The sequence below is a fragment of the Scyliorhinus canicula genome, chromosome 20, assembly GCF_902713615.1.
Source record: "Scyliorhinus canicula chromosome 20, sScyCan1.1, whole genome shotgun sequence".
Lineage (NCBI taxonomy): Eukaryota > Metazoa > Chordata > Chondrichthyes > Carcharhiniformes > Scyliorhinidae > Scyliorhinus > Scyliorhinus canicula.
In genome coordinates, this window is record NC_052165.1 from 82,553,123 (window position 1) to 82,571,789 (window position 18,667).

Genomic DNA, 18,667 nt, shown 5'->3' on the forward strand with positions numbered 1-18,667 from the left:
TGCCCCCGCCGATTCCCGGGTGGCGGAGAATTCGGGCCGCGGCGGGGGCGGGATTGACGCCGCCCCTGGTTCCTGCAATTGGGCCAGAATTTGGGACCGAATATCAAATTCAATGGACCCACTTGATTTTTCACTCGATCACATGTCCGAGTTTGCCTGACAGCTTATTCCCTGATTGGCAGTTTTTTTTAAACATGCTTCCCTTGCAACACATTAGAATAAAATAACATTTTCACAGCATGTTTCCTTTGAATGAGCCTTTTCTATATAATTGTAAAGTTCTGAAAAGCAACATAGAATTATTGAATTTTCAGTGCAGATGGAGGCCATTCGGCCCATCGATTCACCGGCCCTTGGAAAGAGCATCCTACTTAAGCCCACACTTCCACACGATCCTCGTAACCCCACCAAATCTTTTTGAACGTTAAGGGGCAATTTATCATGGCCAATCCACCTAACCTGCATTTGTTTGGACTGTGAGAGGAAACCGGAGCACTCGGAGGAAACCCATGCTGACACGGGGAGAACGTACAGACTTCGCACAGACAGTGACCAAGCCAGGAATCGAACCATGGACCCTAGCGCTGTGAAGCAACTGTGCTAATCACAATGCTACGTGCCGCCCTAAACACTGATCATGTGACGCAAACCCTATGCACAAGTTCCCCCGCATATTGATGAAAATGCTGCAGCTGGTGGTTTGTATTGGACAGAATGTTTTCTGCAAGCAGGAACGTTGAGCTGCATTGTGAAAATCGGAACATTGTAAAACCTAGACTGATATAGTGAAAGGAACATTAGTGTAGCTCACTGGTGACCTGAATCTTTGATTTTGAAAACGTGAATGTTCTCATGCTCCAGTTTGAGCCTGGGGATGGAGGGGAGGGTGCAGTATCAGGGTCCTGACAGGCACGGGGGTTGATGGGACCGGCTGAAGTTGTTGCTGTGGGGTTGGAAGCTTCAGGCGAGATGGCCAAAACCTCAATGGAGAAAATACCCAGCAAGAAACTGCGGCTACTCCTCTGCTTCATGGGAATCCTGGTCTGTACCTTTTGTAACAAGAAACAATGTAAGTTAGTGATGCCCAAGGTAGAGAGCCCTCAGTGAAAATAGGCCATTCATTGAACGTATACAAAATGCCCTTTCCCTAAGGATTAATGATTTTCTAAGGTGAAACGCCTCCAGCATCTCTCATGTGTGGCCCTGGACAGTGACTTTTCACAAATAAGTGGCCATCAATTACACCAATACGTGCCTGACCCTGTCCTCATACAATGCTGACAGAAATTCAATGCACCAGGGGCAACTGCATAGTGATTATGATCAAGAAAACTAGGTGATTTCTTGGAACGTTGGAACGAGACATGAACAGCTATTAAGTGAAGGGTAAAGCTGTGACAGATGAGAGTTTACTTGTGTGGAAGTGCAAAGTCTACCACTTTGGAGCTAAGAAAATTAGATTAGAATATTTTCTAACTGGCGAGAAGTCAAAGATTGTGGAGGAGCAAAGTACCAGAATCACAGTAATTCAGTGGACAGTTACAGAATTAATAAAAAAGCCTAATGGAATGCTAACCTTTGTCTAAGATGACGGGAATTGGAAAGAGTAAAAGTTATGTTAGTTACATAAAGCTCTGGTTAGTCTCCCATTTCGGGGCACTGCATTCAGCTCTGTGCACCATAGGAATTAGCCTTGGAGGGATTGCAATGCAAATTCACCAGAACGGAAAGGGTTAAATTATGAGATGTTGTAGAGGCGAGATATGTGTTCTCTTGAATATGTAAGATTAAGGGGTGATGTAATTAAGGTATTAAAAAGGATTAGAGAAGTTGATTGGCGAGACAGAGGAGAAACCATTTGGTCCACAGTTTCAGAACATGGGCGTATAACCTTAAATTAGATGTGGACCATTACAGAGAGTGTCAGGAAACAAAGGATAGTGGAAACCTGGAATTCTGCCAAAATGCCAGGGGTCAGTTGTAAATTTCAAACTGGGAATGTTGGATCTGTGTTAGACACAGGTATTAAATAATGTGAAGTAAAGGCAGGTAAGGTGGATTTAGGACAGATAGCCATCGTCTACTTTGAATGGTGGAACAAACACGAGGGCTGAATAGCCTCCTTTCATGTTCCCTGCCCTTAGCACCCACCTGTCTGCCTTGCAGATTATTTATTAAGTTTCTCACTGAGCAAATCTGCTATAAATTCACTTTTACCGATTTAAATTAAAAAAAACCTTGATCCCACTTGCCATCAAGTTAAATTCTGGGTTCACTTGGTCATTTAGCATTTCTTCACCGTACCAAGATCACTTATTGTGTGTCTTTGCTTCAGACTAACTGACGCCTCGCAAATCCCCTTTACGCTTGGAAAAACACGCGTTGCTCTTTTCCCAGTGCATGCAGCTATGATATAATGTGGCATGATCAAAATTCAATGGTGGAGAGCAGTCTAACTAATGCTTCGTCAGTCAGGTCCAGGCATAACTCCAGAAACTTCATATCAAGTGACTGCACAGTTCACTGCCAGAATACAATTCCTCACATTTATTGCTGGGAAATATCATTACTGTTTGTTCATTTGCATTACAACAATAATTAGCATTTGTACAGCACCTCTAATGTAGGCATTTCACAGAAGCATTATCAAGCAGAGTTTGGTGTTGTGACATAGAGTTATTAGGAGACATGATTAAAAACACCCAAGATCAGGGAGGGTTGTACGGCAAAGGAGGGTACAAAGTTAGAGGGACAAGACCAAGGAGGGATTTGAAAATGAGGATGAGAATTTTTACATGCTTCTCTCTTCCAGTGAACACGAGGGGCACTTGTGGATGAGATTTAGTGCTCAAATGAGCTGATTGTGAAGTGCATCTTTTTTCCCAATTGCTGACCTTACTCTGGCCTTGCTGTCCTCTATCAATTTGGAAAGCTCACAGGGTTCAGCATACAAGGTCATTCTTGTAATTTAGTAACAGCCAGCCTCTCGGCTCCCTGGAACTTTCTCTGAACTGTAAACACCTTTGAAGCAGTCTTCACTCATGACCTGACCGGTGTGTTTTTTTTACAGGTGTGTGGTAATGGTTGGAATGCCCTTCCCCAATATAAACTCGCCGGAGTTGCAGGAGAAGATGTCTTATCTGGATAAGATCCTGGTACGTTGTGGCTGAACCTGAGCACAAATTATTTCCTAACCGAGGAGTTGGGAGTACTTGTTAATAGTTTCCCAGGTGCAGTGTGGGAGCCCATTCTGGATCATCCCCCAGTGTGTCACTCTGAAATCCCTTTTTTGTTCTGTGTATGGTATTCAAGTTGCTGCCGAGCGCGTGGTTCTAAATAATGCCGACAGCACTGGTTCCATTCCCATTCCAGCTGAGGTAAACTTGGGGCCTGGATCCTTGTCTGCTCCTGAGGGTGGAAGGCAATGGCAACCTTCCAAGAACAGCGCTCAGGATGACGTTCCAGCAGACAAAGAGCTGAGGAGTCCACAGGACAATATATATTTAGTCTTGTCAACTTGTGTTTTCAGTTTGAAGTGGGAGCCCATGATCATTTGTGACAGGGAATGAACTACTTAGTCTCTGCTCCCACGTTTATACCATCACATAATACACTTTGTTTTGAAGTGTTAATGCCTCATGAATATATATACACCTTTCTGCTACCCCCCCCCCCCCCTCCCCTGAAGGTGCTCACTTCTGTCCCCCTCTCATGAAAGTGCCGACTCTGTCTCCCACCCTTGAAGATGCTAACTGTCCCCTTTTCATTTGTCGCTCCGTCTCTCTGTCTCCCCCTCTCTCTGTCTCCCCCTCTCTCTGTCTCCCCCTCTCTCTGTCTCCCCCTCTCTCTGTCTCCCCCTCTCTCTGTCTCCCCCTCTCTCTGTCTCCCCCTCTCTCTGTCTCCCCCTCTCTCTGTCTCCCCCTCTCTCTGTCTCCCCCTCTCTCTGTCTCCCCCTCCCTCTGTCTCCCCCTCTCTCTGTCTCCCCCTCTCTCTGTCTCCCCCTCTCTCTGTCTCCCCCTCTCTCTGTCTCCCCCTCTCTCTGTCTCCCCCTCTCTCTGTCTCCCCCTCTCTCTGTCTCCCCCTCTCTCTGTCTCCCCCTCTCTCTGTCTCCCCCTTTCTCTGTCTCCCCCTCTCTGTCTCCCCCTCTCTCTGTCTCCCCCTCTCTCTGTCTCCCCCTCTCTCTGTCTCCCCCTCTCTCTGTCTCCCCCTCTCTCTGTCTCCCCCTCTCTCTGTCTCTCTCTGTCTCTCTCTCTCTCTCTGTCTCCCCCATCTCTCCCCTGACCTCCCCTGAAGGTACTGACTCCCTTCCTCAAAGCTCCTTCCCCTGAAGGAGTTGAATCCCTCCCTCTCTCTCTGTGCATCCCCTCTCTGTCTCCCGCTCTCTCTCTCTTCCCTTCTCTCTCTCCTCCCCTCTCTCTCTCCCCTTCCCCCTCTTTCTCTCGCTCTCGCCCCTCTCTCTCCCTCACTTTGCGGCAGCACGGGAGCACAAATGGTTAGCACTGTGGTTTCACAGCGTCATGGTCCCAGGTTCGATTCCCCACTGGGTCACTCCGGGTGCTCCGGTTTCCTCCAACAGTCCAAAGACGTGCAGGTTAGGTGGATTGGCCATGCTAAATTGCCCTAGGTGACTAAAAAAAGGTTGGGAGGGGTTATTGGGTTACGGGGATAGGATGGAAGTGCGGGCTTCAGTGGGTCGGTGCAGAGTCAATGGGCCGAATGGCCTCCTTCTGCACTGTATATTCTATGTTGTTCCCTCTCTCTGTCTGTCTCCCCTTTCTCTCTCTGTCTCCCCCCTCTCTCGTCTCCCCCCTCTCTCGTCTCCCCCCTCTCTCGTCTCCCCCTCTCTCGTCTCCCCCTCTCTCGTCTCCCCCCTCTCTCGTCTCCCCCCTCTCTCGTCTCCCCCCTCTCTCGTCTCCCCCCTCTCTCGTCTCCCCCCTCTGTCGTCTCCCCCCTCTGTCTCACCCTCTCTCTGTCTCACCCTCTCTCTCTGTCTGTCTTCCACTCTTTCTCTTTCTCTCTCCCCCTCCTGCTCTCTCTCCCCTCTCTCCCCCTCCCTTCCCCACTCCCCCCTCTCTTCCCCTCCCCCTCACTCTCTCTCTCCCCCTCTCTCCCCCTCACTCTCCCTCTCTCTCTCCCCCTCCCCCTGTCTCTCCCCTTCCCCCGTCTCTCCCCTTCCCCTCTCTCTCCCCTTCCCCCTCTCTCTCCCCTTCCCCCTCTCTCTCTCCCCTTCCCCATCTCTCCCTTCCCCCACTCTCTCTCCCCTTCCCCCACTCTCTCCCCTTCCCCCACTCTCTCCCCTTCCCCCACTCTCTCCCCTTCCCCCACTCTCTCCCCTTCCCCCACTCTCTCCCCCTTCCCCTCTCTCTCCCCCTTCCCCTCTCACTCCTCCTTCCCCTCTCTCTCCCTCTCTCTCTTCCACTCTCTCTCTCTATCCCCCCTCTCTCTCGCTATCCCCCCCTCTCTCTCTATCCCCCCCTCTCTCTCTATCCCCCCTCTCTCTCTATCCCCCCTCTCTCTCTATCCACCCCCCTCTCTCTTCCACCGTCTCGCTCCCGCCTTCCCTCTCTCACAATCTCCCCCATGTCTCTACCCCCTGTCTCTCCCTCTCTCCCCTCTCTCTCTCTCCCCGTCTCTCCCACTCTCTCTATACTCTCTCTATCCCCCTCTCTCTCTATCCCTCTCTCTCTCTATCCCTCTCTCTCTCTGTCCCCCCCCTCTCTCTATCCCCCCTCTCTCTCTATCCCCCCTCTCTCTCTATCCCCCCTCTCTATCCCCCCCCTCTCTCTATCCCCCCTCTCTCTTTATCCCCCCTCTCTCTTTATCCCCCCTCTCTCTTTATCCCCCCTCTCTCTTTATCCCCCCTCTCTCTGTGTCCCCCTCTCTCTCTATCCCCCTCTCTCTCTCCCTCCCCCCTCTCTCCCCTCCCCTCTCTCTCCCCCTCCCCCTCTCTCTCCCCCTCCCCCTCTCTCCTCCCCCTCCCCCCTCCCCCTCTCTCTCCCCCGTCCCCCCTCCCCCTCTCTCTTCCCCCTCCCCCTCTCTCTTCCCCTCCCCCTCTCTCTTCCCTGTCTCCCCCTCACCGTTTCACCCTCTCCCCCTCCCCCTGGCTCCCCTCCCCCTTCTCTCCCGCTCCCCCCTCCCCCTGTCTCTCCCCCGCCTCTGTCTCTTCCCTACCCCCTGTCTCAAAGGATAAAGAGAACAAAGAAAATTACAGCCAAGGAACATGCCCTTCGGCCCTCCCAGCCTGCGACGATCCAGATCCTTTATCTAAACCTGTCTCCTATTTTCCAAGATTTACTTCCCTCTGTTCCCGCCCGTTCATATACCGTCTAGATGCCTCTTAAATGATGCTATCGTGCCCGCCTCTACCACCTCCGCTGGTAAAGCATTCCAGGCACCCACCACCCTCTGCGTAAAAAACTTTCCATGCACATCTCCCTTAAACGTTTCCCCTCTCACCTTGAAATCGTGACCCCTTGTAATTGACACCACTACTCTTGGAAAAAGCTTGTTGCTATACACCCTGTCCATACCTCTCATAATTTTGTAGACCTCAATCAGGTCCCCCCTCAACCTCCGTCTTTCCAATGAAAACAATCCTAATCTACTCAACCTTTCTTCATAGCTAGCCCCCTCCATACCAGGCAACATCCTGGTGAACCTCCTCTGCACCCTCTCCAAAGCATCCACATCCTTTTGGTGATGTGGCGACCAGAACTCAACGCAGTATTCCAAATGTGGCCTAATCAAAGTCCTATGCAACTGTAATATGACCTGCCAACTCCTGTACTCAATACCCCGTCCGATGAAGGCAACCATGCTGTATGCCTTCTTGACCACTCTATCAACCTGCGTTGCCACCTTCAGGGTACAATGGATCTGAACTCCCAGATCTCTTTGTACATCAATTTTCCCCAGGACCCTTCCATTGACCATATAGTCCACTCTTGAATTTGATCTTCCAAAATGCATCACCTCGCATTTGCCTGGATTGAACTCCATCTGCCATTTCTCTGCCCAACTCTCCAATCTATCTATACTTTGCTGTATTCTCTGACAGTCCTCCTCGCTATCTGCAACTCCACCAATCTTTGTATCAACTGCAAACTTGCTAATCAGACCACCTATACCTTCCTCCAGGTCATTTATGTAGATCACAAACAACAGTGGTCCGAGCACGGATCCCTGTGGAACACCACTAGTCACCGTTCTCCATTTTGAGACACTCCCTTCCACCACTACTCTCTGTCTCCTGTTGCCCAGCCAGTTCTTTATCCATCTAGCTAGTACACCCTGAACCCCATACGACTTCACTTTTTCCATCAACCTGCCATGTGAAATCTTATCAAACGCCTTACTGAAGTCCATGTATATGACATCTACAACCCTTCCCTCATCAATTAACTTTGTCACTTCCTCAAAGAATTCTATTAGGTTTGTAAGACATGATCTTCCCTGCACAAAACCATGCTGCCTATCACTGATAAGTCTATTTTCTTCCATATGTGAATCTATTCTATCCCTCAGTATCTTCAACAGTTTGCCTACCACTGACGTCAAGCTGACAGGTCTATAATTCCCTGGATTTTCCCTGCTACCTTTTTTAAACAAAGGGACAACATTAGCAATTCTCCAGTCCTCCGGGACCTCACCCATGCTCAAGGATGCTGTAAAGATATCTGTTAAGGCCCCGGCTATTTCGACCCTCACTTCCCTCAGTAACCTGGGATAGATCCCATCCGGTCCTGGGCACTTATCCACCTTAATGTCTTTTAGAATATCCAAAATTTCCCCCTCCCGTATGACAACTTGACCGAGAGTATATAAACATCCATCCCTAGCCTCAACATCCATCTTGTCCCTCTTCTTTGTGAATACCGATGCAAAGTACTCATTAAGAATCTCACCCATTTCCTCTGAGTCCACGCATAAATTCCCTCTTTTGTCTTTGAGTGGGCCAATCCTTTCTCTAGTTGCCCTCTTGCTCCTTACATACGATTAAAAGGCTTTGGGATTTTCCTTAACCCTGTTAGCCAAAGATATTTCATGACCCCCTTTAGCCCTCTTTATTGCGCGTTTGAGATTCGTCCTACTTTCCCGATATTCCTCCAAAGCTTCATCAGTTTTGAGTTGCCTCGATCTTATGAATGCTTCCTTTTTCATCTTAGCTAGTCTCATAATTTCACCCGTCATCCATGGTTCCCTAATCTTGCCATTTCTATCTCTCATTTTCACAGGGACATGTCTGTCCTGCACTCTAATCAAACTTTCCTAAAAAGACTCCCACATTTCAAATGTGGATTTACCCTTAAACAGCTGCTCCCAATCCACATTCCCTCGCTCCTGCCGAATTTTGTTATACTCTGCCTTTCCCCAATTTAGCACTCTTCCTTTCGGACCACTCTTGTCCTTGTCAAATTAGTATTCTAAAACTTCCGGAATTGTGATCGCTATTCCCAAAGTAATCACTGACTGAAACATCAACCACCTGGCCGGGATCATTCCCCAATACCAGGTCCAGTATGGCCCCCTCCCGAGTTGGACTATTTACATACTGCTCTAAAAAACTCTCCTGGATGCTCCTTACAAACTCTGCTCCATCTACACCTCCAACACTACACAAATCCCATTCAATGTTGGGGAAGTTAAAATCTCCCATCACAACCACCCTATTGCTCCAACATTTTTCTATAATCTGTCTGCATATTTGTACCTCTACTTCATGCTGGCTTTTGGGAGGCCTGTAGTAAAGTCCTAACAATGTTACTGCACCCTTCCTATTTCTTAGCTCCACCCATATTGCCTCAGTGCTCGAATCCTCCATCGTGCCCTCCTTAATCACAGCTGTGATATCATCTCTGACAAGTAATGCAACTCCTCCCCCCCCTTCTACCTCCCTCTCTATCCCTCCTGAAGCATCTATACCCTGGGATATTCAGTTGCCAGTCCTGCCCTTCCCTCAACCAAGTCTCAGTAATACCAATAACATCATATTCCCAGGTACTGATCCAAGCCCTAAGTTCATCTGCCTTACCAGCTACACTTCTCGCCTTAAAACAAATGCACCTCAGACCACCTGTCCCTTTGCGTTCATCAACTCTTCCCTGTCTACTCTTCCCCCTAGTCACATTGAGTTTATTATCTCGTACCTTACTGGCGTTAGTTGCTGCTTTTTTACTGACCTCTAACTTCCTAATCTGGTTCCCATCCCCCTGCCACATTAGTTTAAAACCTCCCCAACAGTGTTAGCAAAAGCACCCCCTAGGACATTGGTTCCAGTCCTGCCCAGGTGTAGACCATCTGGTTTGTAATGGTCCCACCGCCCCCAGAACCGGTTCCAATGTCCCAAAAATCTGAACCTCTCCCTCCTGCACCATCTCTCAAGCCACGTATTCATTCTGACTATTCTTGAGTTTCTACTCTGACTGTTCCGTGGCACTGGTAGCAATCCTGAGATGACTACCTTTGAGGTCCTACTTTTTAACTTATCTCCTAACTCCCTAAATTCTGATTGTAGGACCTCATCCCTTTTTTAACCTATATCGTTGGTGACTATATGCACCACGACAACTGGCTGTTCACCCTCCCCCTTCAGTATGTCCTGCAGCCGATCGGAGACATCCCTGACCCGAGCACCTGGGAGGCAACATACCATTCGGGAGTCTCGTTTTCGACCACAGAAACGCCTGTCTACTCCCCTTACAATTGAACCCCCTATGACTATAGCCCTGCCAGTCTTTTTCCCGCCCTTCTGTGCTGCAGAGCCAGCCACGGTGCCATGAGCCTGGCTACTACTGCCTTCCCCTGATGAGTCATCTCCCCCAACAGTATCCAAAACGGTATACCTGTTTTGGAAGGAGATGACAGCAGGGGACACCTGCACTGCCTTCCTGCTCTTTCTCTGCCTTTTGGTCACCCATTCCCTATCTCCCTCAGCAATCCTAACCTGTGGTGTGACCAACTCGCTAAACGACCACGACCTCCTCAGAGAGAGGGGGATAGAGAAAGAGGGGGATAGAGAGAGAGGGGGATAGAGAGAGAGGGGGATAGAGAGAGAGGGGGATAGAGAGAGAGTATAGAGAGAGGGGGGATACAGAGAGAGTGGGAGAGACGGGGAGAGAGGGGGGAGAGAGGGAGAGACGGGGGTAGAGATATGGGGGAGATTGTGAGAGAGAGAAGGCGGGAGCGAGACGGTGGAAGAGAGAGAGGGGGGATAGAGAGAGACTCTCTAACTCGCTAAACGATCCACGACCTCCTCAGCATCGCGGATGCTCCAAAGTGAGTCCATCCGCAGCTCCAGAGCCGTCATGCGGTCTAACAGGCGCTGCAGCTGGGGACACTTCGCGCACATGAAGAAGTCAGGGGCATCGGCCGCGTCCCTGAATTCCCACATTGAGCACGAGGAGCATAACACGGGTCTGGGATGTCCTGCCATTTTTAGCCTTTACCTTAACTGACTACAAACTATACTATTAAATAATTAAGAAGTGACAGGAAAAAAAAGACTTTACTTACCAATCACAATACTCACCATCACAGGAAGAGTTAAATTTCTCCCAGCTGTTGCTAATTGGAGCACTTTCCTTGCCAGGCAATCAGGTCACTGCTTTGCTGTGATGTCACCCTTCCAGGTAAGTTTTTTAAGTTTTAAAGAGGTAAACTTACCTTCCCAACGACCCCTCACCACTGCTCCCGCCGAGAATCTGAAGTCCGCTGCTCCTTATCAACAGTTTTTTTTTTTGGTTAGAGGAGGAGGGCGGGTGGGAGACACTACACGTGTAGTGTCTCTGGTTTTGCCGCTGCCCAAGTATATCAGTTCACTCCCCTTCCCCCTGTCTCTCTCCTTCGCCCTGTCTCTCCCCCCTGTCTCCCCCTCTTTCTCCCCCTCCCCCCTCTCTCTCCCCTCCCCCTCTCTTTCCCCCTTCCCCTCTCTCTCCTCCTCTCTCCCCCCTCTCTCTCTCTCCCCCTCTCTCTCTCCCCCCTCTCTCTCTCCCCCCTCTCTCTCTCCCCCCTCTCCCCTCGCTCTCTCTCCCCCTCGCTCTCTCTCCCCCCCTCTCTCTCTATCCCCCCTCTCTCTCTATCCCCCCTCTCTCTCTTCCGCCGTCTCTCTTCCGCCTTCTCTCTCTCACAATCTCCCCCCTGTCTCTACCCCCGTCTCTCCCTCTCTTCCCCCTCTCCCCCGTCTCTCCCACTCTCTCTGTATCCCCCCCCCTCTCTATACTCTCTCTCTATCCCCCTCTCTCTATCCCCCTCACTATCCCCCTCTCTCTCTATCCCCCTCTCTCCCTATCCCCCTCTCTCTCTATCCCCCTCTCTCTCTATCCCCCTCTCTCTCTATTCCCCCCTCTCTATCTCCCCTCTCTCTATACCCCCTCTCTCTATCCACCCCCTCTCTCTCTTCCACCCTCTCTCTCCGTCCCCTCATGGTGCTGAGTCCTGTCTCGTTCTCTCTCTCTGTCCCCACACCTGAAGGTGCTTGACTCTCGCTCTCTGTCCCCCTCCCTCCTCTGACGGTTCTGCCTCTCTCTCTGTCTCCCTTGAAGCTGCTGACTCTCCCTTGAAGGTGCTGACTCTCTCCCCCTTCACCTGAAGGTGCTGTCTGTGTGTGTGTGTCTTTCCTTCCCTCCCCAAAGGTTTTTTACTCTCTCCCCTCTGAAGGTGCTCACTCACTCGCTCTCTTCGTCCTCCTCACCTAGTTTGCTGACTCTCTTCCCCTCTCTACTGAAGGTGCTGACTCTCTTTCCCTCCTCCCCTGAAGGTGCTGACTGATTCTCACCCTGGGCGCGATTCTCCCAAAGGGAGACAAAGTGCCGACGGCGGCGTGAAAACCAGAGTGTTTCACTCCGGAGTCGGAGGCCGCTCCTCGCCCCCTATTATCCCACCCCCAGGGGGCTAGGAGCGGCGGCGCGTCAATCTCGTGCGCCGTGCCTTGGCACCCGCGTCAAAGCGGCGCCGCCTGAATGACGCAGCCGGCGGCACCTAAATGACGTCACCCGCGCATGTGCAGGTTGGCCGGCGCCAATCCGCGCATGCGAGGTTGCCGTCCTCCCTCCACCGCCCCGCAAGACATGGCGGATTGATCTTGCGGGGCGGCGGAGGGAAAAGAGTGCGTCTTTCAGAGACACCGGCCTGACGATCGGTGGGCACCGATCGCGGGCCAGACCCCTCCACAGCACCCCCCTGGTGCTCGATCCTCCCTCCGCCCCCCACAGGCCCCACATTCAGCGGTCGCGCGCTGTTCACGCCGGTAGCGACCAGGTATGGTTGGCGCCGCCGTGAACCGGTCGGATTAGGCAGGCCGCTCAGCCCATCCGGCCGGAGAATCGCCGCTCAACTGGAGCGGTGATTCTCCAAGCGGCCTGTCGCAAAACGTGACACTCCGTTTTAGGGGGGGGTGGGAGAATCGCGGGCGGGCGGGTGCCAGGGTGGCGTGGTGTGTTTCGCCCGGCACTCCCGCGATTCTCCCACTCGGCGTGGGGGCCAGAGAATCGCACCCCCTATTTCTCTCTCTCACTCGCCTGAAAGTGCTGGCTCCCTTTATCTCACTTCTCTAAGGTGCTGACTCTCTCACCCCCTCCCCTTGAGCTGCTGGGTCTCCTCCTTCCCTGGTTTCATGCTCTGTTTAGTTTCTGGTGATGTTTTGATTTGTTTCAAATCTTCAGTAATACAACAGTGAACACAACCCGGTTAAAATCTGGTTCAAAAAAGTGTTATCATAGCACAACAAATAAAGACTCCAACGTGTAAGGACTGTCGGAGAATACAACAAAATATAGATAGATTGGAGAGTTGGGCAGAGAAATGGCAGATGGAGTTCAATCCAGGCAAATGCGAGGTGATGCATTTTGGAAGATCATAGAACATAGAACGATACAGCGCAGTACAGGCCCTTCGGCCCACGATGTTGCACCGACATGGGAAGTCAAAAACTAAAGGCCATCTCACCTACACTATGCCATTATCATCCATATGCTTATCCAATAAACGTTTAAATGCCCTCAATGTTGGCGAGTTCACTACTGTTGCACGTAGGGCATTCCACAGCCTCACCACTCTTTGGGTAAAAAACCTGCCTCTGACCTCTGTCCTCTATCTGTTACTCCTCAATTTAAGGCTGTGTCCCCTTGTGCTAGCCACCTCCATCCGCGGGAGAAGGCTCTCACTGTCCACCCTATCTAACCCTCTGATCATTTTGTATGCCTCTATTAAGTCACCTCTTAACCTTCTCTCTAAGAAAACAACCTCAACTCCATCAGCCTTTCCTCATAAGATTTTCCCTCCATACTAGGCAACATCCTGGTAAATCTCCTCTGCACCCGTTCCAAAGCTTCCACGTCCTTCCTATAATGAGGCGACCAGAACTGTACGCAATACTCCAAATGCGGCCGTACCAGAGTTTTGTACAGCTGCAACATGACCTCATGGCTCCGGAACTCAATCCCTCTACCAATAAAGGCCAACACACCATAGGCCTTCTTCACAACCCTATCAACCTGGGTGGCAACTTTCAGGGATCTATGTACATGGACACCGAGATCCCTCTGCTCATCCACACTACCAAGAATTTTACCATTAGCCAAATATTCTGCATTCCTGTTATTCTTTCCAAAGTGAATCACCTCACACTTCTCCACATTAAACTCCATTTGCCACCTCTCAGCCAGCTCTGCAGCTTATCTATGTCCCTCTGAAACCTGCAACATCCTTCCGCACTGTCTACAACTCCACCGACTTTAGTGTCGTCTGCAAATTTACTCACCCAACCTTCTGCGCCCTCCTCTAGGTAATTTATAAAAATGACAAACAGCAACGGCCCCAGAACAGATCCTTGTGGTACGCCACTCGTAACTGAACTCCATTCTGAACATTTCCCATCAACCACCGCCCTCTGTCTTTCAACTAGCCAATTTCTGATCCATATCTCTAAATCACCCTCAATCCCCAGCCTCCGTATTTTCTGCAATAGCCGACCGTGGGGAACCTTATCAAACGCTTTACTGAAATCCGTATACACCACATCAACTGCTCTACCCTCGTCTACCTGTTCAGTCACCTTCTCAAAGAACTCGATAAGGTTTGTGAGGCATGACCTACCCTTCACAAAACCATGCTGACTATCCCTAATCATATTATTCCTATCTAGATGATTATAAATCGTATCTCTTATAATCTTCTCCAAGACTTTACCCACAACAGACGTGAGGCTCACCGGCCTATAGTTACCGGGGTTATCTCTACTCCCCTTCTTGAACAAAGGGACCACATTTGCTATCCTCCAGTCCTCTGGCACTATTCCTGTAGCCAATGATGACATAAAAATCAAAGCCAAAGGCTCAGCAATCTCTTCCCTGGCTTCCCAGAGAATCCTAGGATAAATCCCATCAGGCCCCGGGGACTTATCTATTTTCACCTTGTCCAGAATTGCCAATACTTCTTCCCTACGCACCTCAATGCCATCTATTCTAATAGCCTGGGTCTCAGCATTCTCCTCCACAACATTATCTTTTCCTGAGTGAATACTGACGAAAAGTATTCATTTAGTATCTCGCTTATCTCCTCAGCCTCCACACACAACTTCCCTACCACTGTCCTTGACTGGCCCTACTCTTAACCTAGTCATTCTTTTATTCCTGACATACCTATAGAAAGCTTTTGGGTTTTCCTTGATCCTACCTGCCAAAGACCTCATGTCCCCTCCTTGCTCGTCTTAGCTCTCTCCTTAGATCCTTCCTCGCTTCCTTGTAACTATCAAGCGCCCCAACTGAAACTTCACGCCTCATCAAATTCAAGAGCGGACTATATGGTCAATGGAAAGGGTCCTGGGGAAAATTGATGTACAGAGAGATCTGGGAGTTCAGGTCCATTGTACCCTGAAGGTGGCAACACAGGTTGATAGAGTGGCCAAGAAGGCATACAGCATGCTTGCCTTCATCAGACGGGGTATTGAGTACATAAGAACATAAAAACTAGGAGCAGGAGTAGGCCATCTGGCCCCTCGAGCCTGCTCCGCCATTCAATTAGATCATGGCTGATCTTTTGTGGACTCAGCTCCACTTTCCGGCCCGAACACCATAACCCTTAATCCCTTTAATCTTCAAAAAACTATCTATCTTTACCTTAAAAACATGTAATGAAGGAGCCTCAACTGCTTCACTGGGCAAGGAATTCCATAGATTCACAACCCTTTGGGTGAAGAAGTTCCTCCTAAACTCAGTTCTAAATCTACTTCCCCTTATTTTGAGGCTATGCCCCCTAGTTCTGCTGTCACCCGCCAGTGGAAACAACCTGCCCGCATCTATCCTATCTATTCCCTTCATAATTTTAAATGTTTCTATAAGATCCCCCCTCATCCTTCTAAATTCCAACGAGTACAGTCCCAGTCTACTCAACCTCTCCTCATAATCCAACCCCTTCAGCTCTGGGATTAACCTAGTGAATCTCCTCTGCACACCCTCCAGCGCCAGTACGTCCTTTCTCAAGTAAGGAGACCAAAACTGAACACAATACTCCAGGTGTGGCTGCACTAACACCTTATACAATTGCAACATAACCTCCCTAGTCTTAAACTCCATCCCTCTAGCAATGAAGGACAAAGTACAAGAGTAGGCAGGTCATGTTACAGTTGTATAGGACTTTTGTTAGGCCACATTTGGAATACTGCGTGCAGTTCTGGTCGCCACATTACCAGAAGGATGTGGATGCTTTTGAGAGGGTGCAGAGGAGGTTCACCAGGATGTTGCCTGGTATGGAGGGTGCTAGCTATGAAGAAAGGTTGAGTAGATTAGGATTGTTTTCGTTGGAAAGACGGAGGTTGAGGGGGGGACCTTATTGAAGTACACAAAATTATGAGAGGTATGGACAGGGTGGATAGCAACAAGCTTTCTCCAAGAGTGGGGGTGTCAGTTACAAGTGGTCACGATTTCAAGGTGAGAGGGGGAAAGTTTAAGGGAGATGTGCGTGGAAAGTTTTTTACTCACAGGGTGGTGGGTGCCTGGAACGCTTTACCAGCGGAGGTGGTAGAGGCGGGCACGATAGCATCATTTAAGAGGCATCTAGACAGGTGTAGGAACGGGCGGGAACAGAGGGAAGTAGACCTTGGAAAATAGGAGACAGGTTTAGATAAAGAATCTGGATCGGCGCAGGCTGGGAGGGCCGAAGGGCCTTTTCCTGTGCTGTAATTTTCTTTGTTCTTTGTAGCCTGTCAGTAATAGTATTTAACTTCGCTCTCAATAATTAGTAAGAAACTCAAATAAAGAAACTCTAATGGAGGCATTTCCCAGAATTCTTAAATATACTTTTCATCAGATACTCAGTTCCAGAGGAGCGACGTTTAAATTATTACTAGGGGTCTGGTGGCGATCTGAAGTGAAGTTAAAAATTGAAGAGTAATAATGTAAATCAAGCAAAAACCAAGTGTAGCATATAATGAGGATTACGTTTTAGCTTTCACTATGTAACATCCTTTACCACTTAGGATCGTCCCTCACATAATAACTATTTCACACTTGGCAAAGAACCCTAGGACACTTGACCCGGTGAAGGTGACAGACGAGAGCTTCATGCAAAATAAGTACTGTACGGCCTCAGTGAAACACTGCCAAGAGTTGCTTAGTAAATTGAAACATGCTCCCTTCTGTCAGAAAATTGACGTAGCTGCAAGTACAAATTTGCAGAAGGTTCTCAGCAACTTCTGAGTCAGACACTGTGGTATAGCAACTGGTCTCAATCAGTATAGATCGAGTGAATGCAGAAACCTTGAACATGGTATTAATTGAACTATTCGCAAAGCACAAACTTCCATGGACTAACCTTGTGAGTGTGTCGATAGACTCTTGCAGTGTTAGGCAAGGGTCAAGGGCTGATTTGGAAACTTGTTTGAGAACAGTTGCTGGAGATTGATGGGGACATCTGTCATCTCGCGCATAAAGCAGTCAAGGCCTCTTGCAAACCCTTCAACGTTTTCTGTACACTCTGCTGAATGATCACAACACTGATGTCCGGTCGTTTCCAGATCTTCGAGAGGAAATGTACTGTGTTCCTATATTCAGAGATTTAAAGTCCAATTTGCCAGAGCGGTAAGTACATCATTGATGAAATGACACAGTACAGAAACCGGACAGGCGCCGGAATGTGGCGACTAGGGGCTTTTCACAGTAACTTCATTGAAGCCTACTCGTGACAATAGCGATTTTCATTTCATTTTTCATTTTCATATGATTTGCCTTTATGGATGAGAAGGTGTAAGAAACGTGTGCAGCAACTTTTCCACAAAAGAGGAGTTGTTTGCCTGTAGACCAGACAAAACAAAATGTTCAAGAGACAGAACGCACTGGCATCAGAAGGGGAGAGCAGCAGAATTGTGTACAAGATTTTCCACCAGAGGAAACAAGCAAGAATAGCTTGTGTTGTGGAGTCCTTCCCCTTCTAAAGAAGTATGTGCTGCCTTTGAAAGTAAGAAACCAAAATTGCACAAATTGTTTGAGCAGGAAAAGCAGTTACTGACAGACTTCCTTGCTTACAGCATCAAGCCTGGTGAGCTAATTGTGGTGACACATGATCCTTCCTTGCTTACAGCATCAAGCCTGGTGAGCTAATTGTGGTGGCACATCATCACACTGGATTTTGCATCAAATATGTTTCCACCTGGACAGATGTCACTTGCAGCTAATGTCTCAAAGCTTGTTGCAGTCAGGTCACCAAAACATTCTTAGAGCAGGTACAGGAAACCTACCCAAGCTCACTACAGAAAAAGATGCCAGTTGTAAACAGGACTCTGAAAATGCTATCAGCAATGGATCCACTCGCAAGATGTCATTCCCTAACTCTGAAATACTTCAAGACTGTGCCAGCAGTCCTACAAAATGCAAACACAGACGCACCGGTACCAGTCCCTCCTGGCACCTGGCAGAATTGTTTTGTTACATTATCTTCGGATAATCTTCCGCCAACAGGGCGGAACCACAGATCGGAGCAACAGTTGCACTGAAAATGAATGAAATGAAATGAAATGAAAATTGCTTATTGTCACAAGTAGGCTTCAATGAAGTTACTATGAAAAGCCCCTAGTCGCCACATTCCGGCGCCTGTCCGGGGAGGCTGGTACTGTGGGCTTGGATTGTGTGCTGAACACTTCTGGGCTCTATCGTGCTAGGGTGGAGCGCACAGCTTTGACGGCTTGTGTCGGAGGTATGGCCACGAAATTAAAACAGTTAAACATCAACATTTCTAACATCCTGGATTCAAGTAGATCTGTTGGAGGCAGAACAGAGCTTTCTGTATCTGTACTGAGATCTGTCTGTCAGATGAAGGCGCTGGTTAAATTATCCATATCACTGAATTGGGAGGGCAGTCCCAAGGTCATTTTTGTAAAGTTTAACATCACATCAGTTGCCGTTATTGTGACATTTGATGCACTATTAACTCCATTAGTGCAGTGTTATTTTAGTTGTTTTGCTCTAACCTTGGGACATTGAACGAAACTCGTTTTGGAAGCCAGAATTAAACACTTAATAGACTCCCAGAAATCAAAGAGAAATAAATGAGTCCGGAGGAGTGGCCAAGGGAAGTGGGTGAGATGGGCGGGTGGATGAGAAACTGGGATGGTGAAGAGATTCTGTTCTCGTGCCGTGACACCGACTCTCCGTGATGACACCTCCTCCAACATCTCCTC

General features: G+C 49.1%; 1 protein-coding gene across 6 annotated transcripts in view; it reads left to right on the forward strand.

Annotated features, from left to right (window-relative positions):
- The window catches only part of ddx11 (DEAD/H (Asp-Glu-Ala-Asp/His) box helicase 11), a 155,283-nt gene that overhangs the window by 127,930 nt on the left and 8,686 nt on the right, over positions 1–18,667 (forward strand). For all 6 annotated transcript variants that reach the window (XR_005458340.1, XM_038780636.1, XM_038780633.1 and 3 more), the window contains exon 24: positions 3,071–3,155. Coding sequence is in view for 5 of the 6 variants with exons in the window: in XM_038780636.1 (XP_038636564.1) it covers positions 3,071–3,155 (85 nt within the window). In the remaining variant the exon portion in view is untranslated. Of the gene's footprint in view, positions 1–3,070; positions 3,156–18,667 lie in introns of those variants that run through there.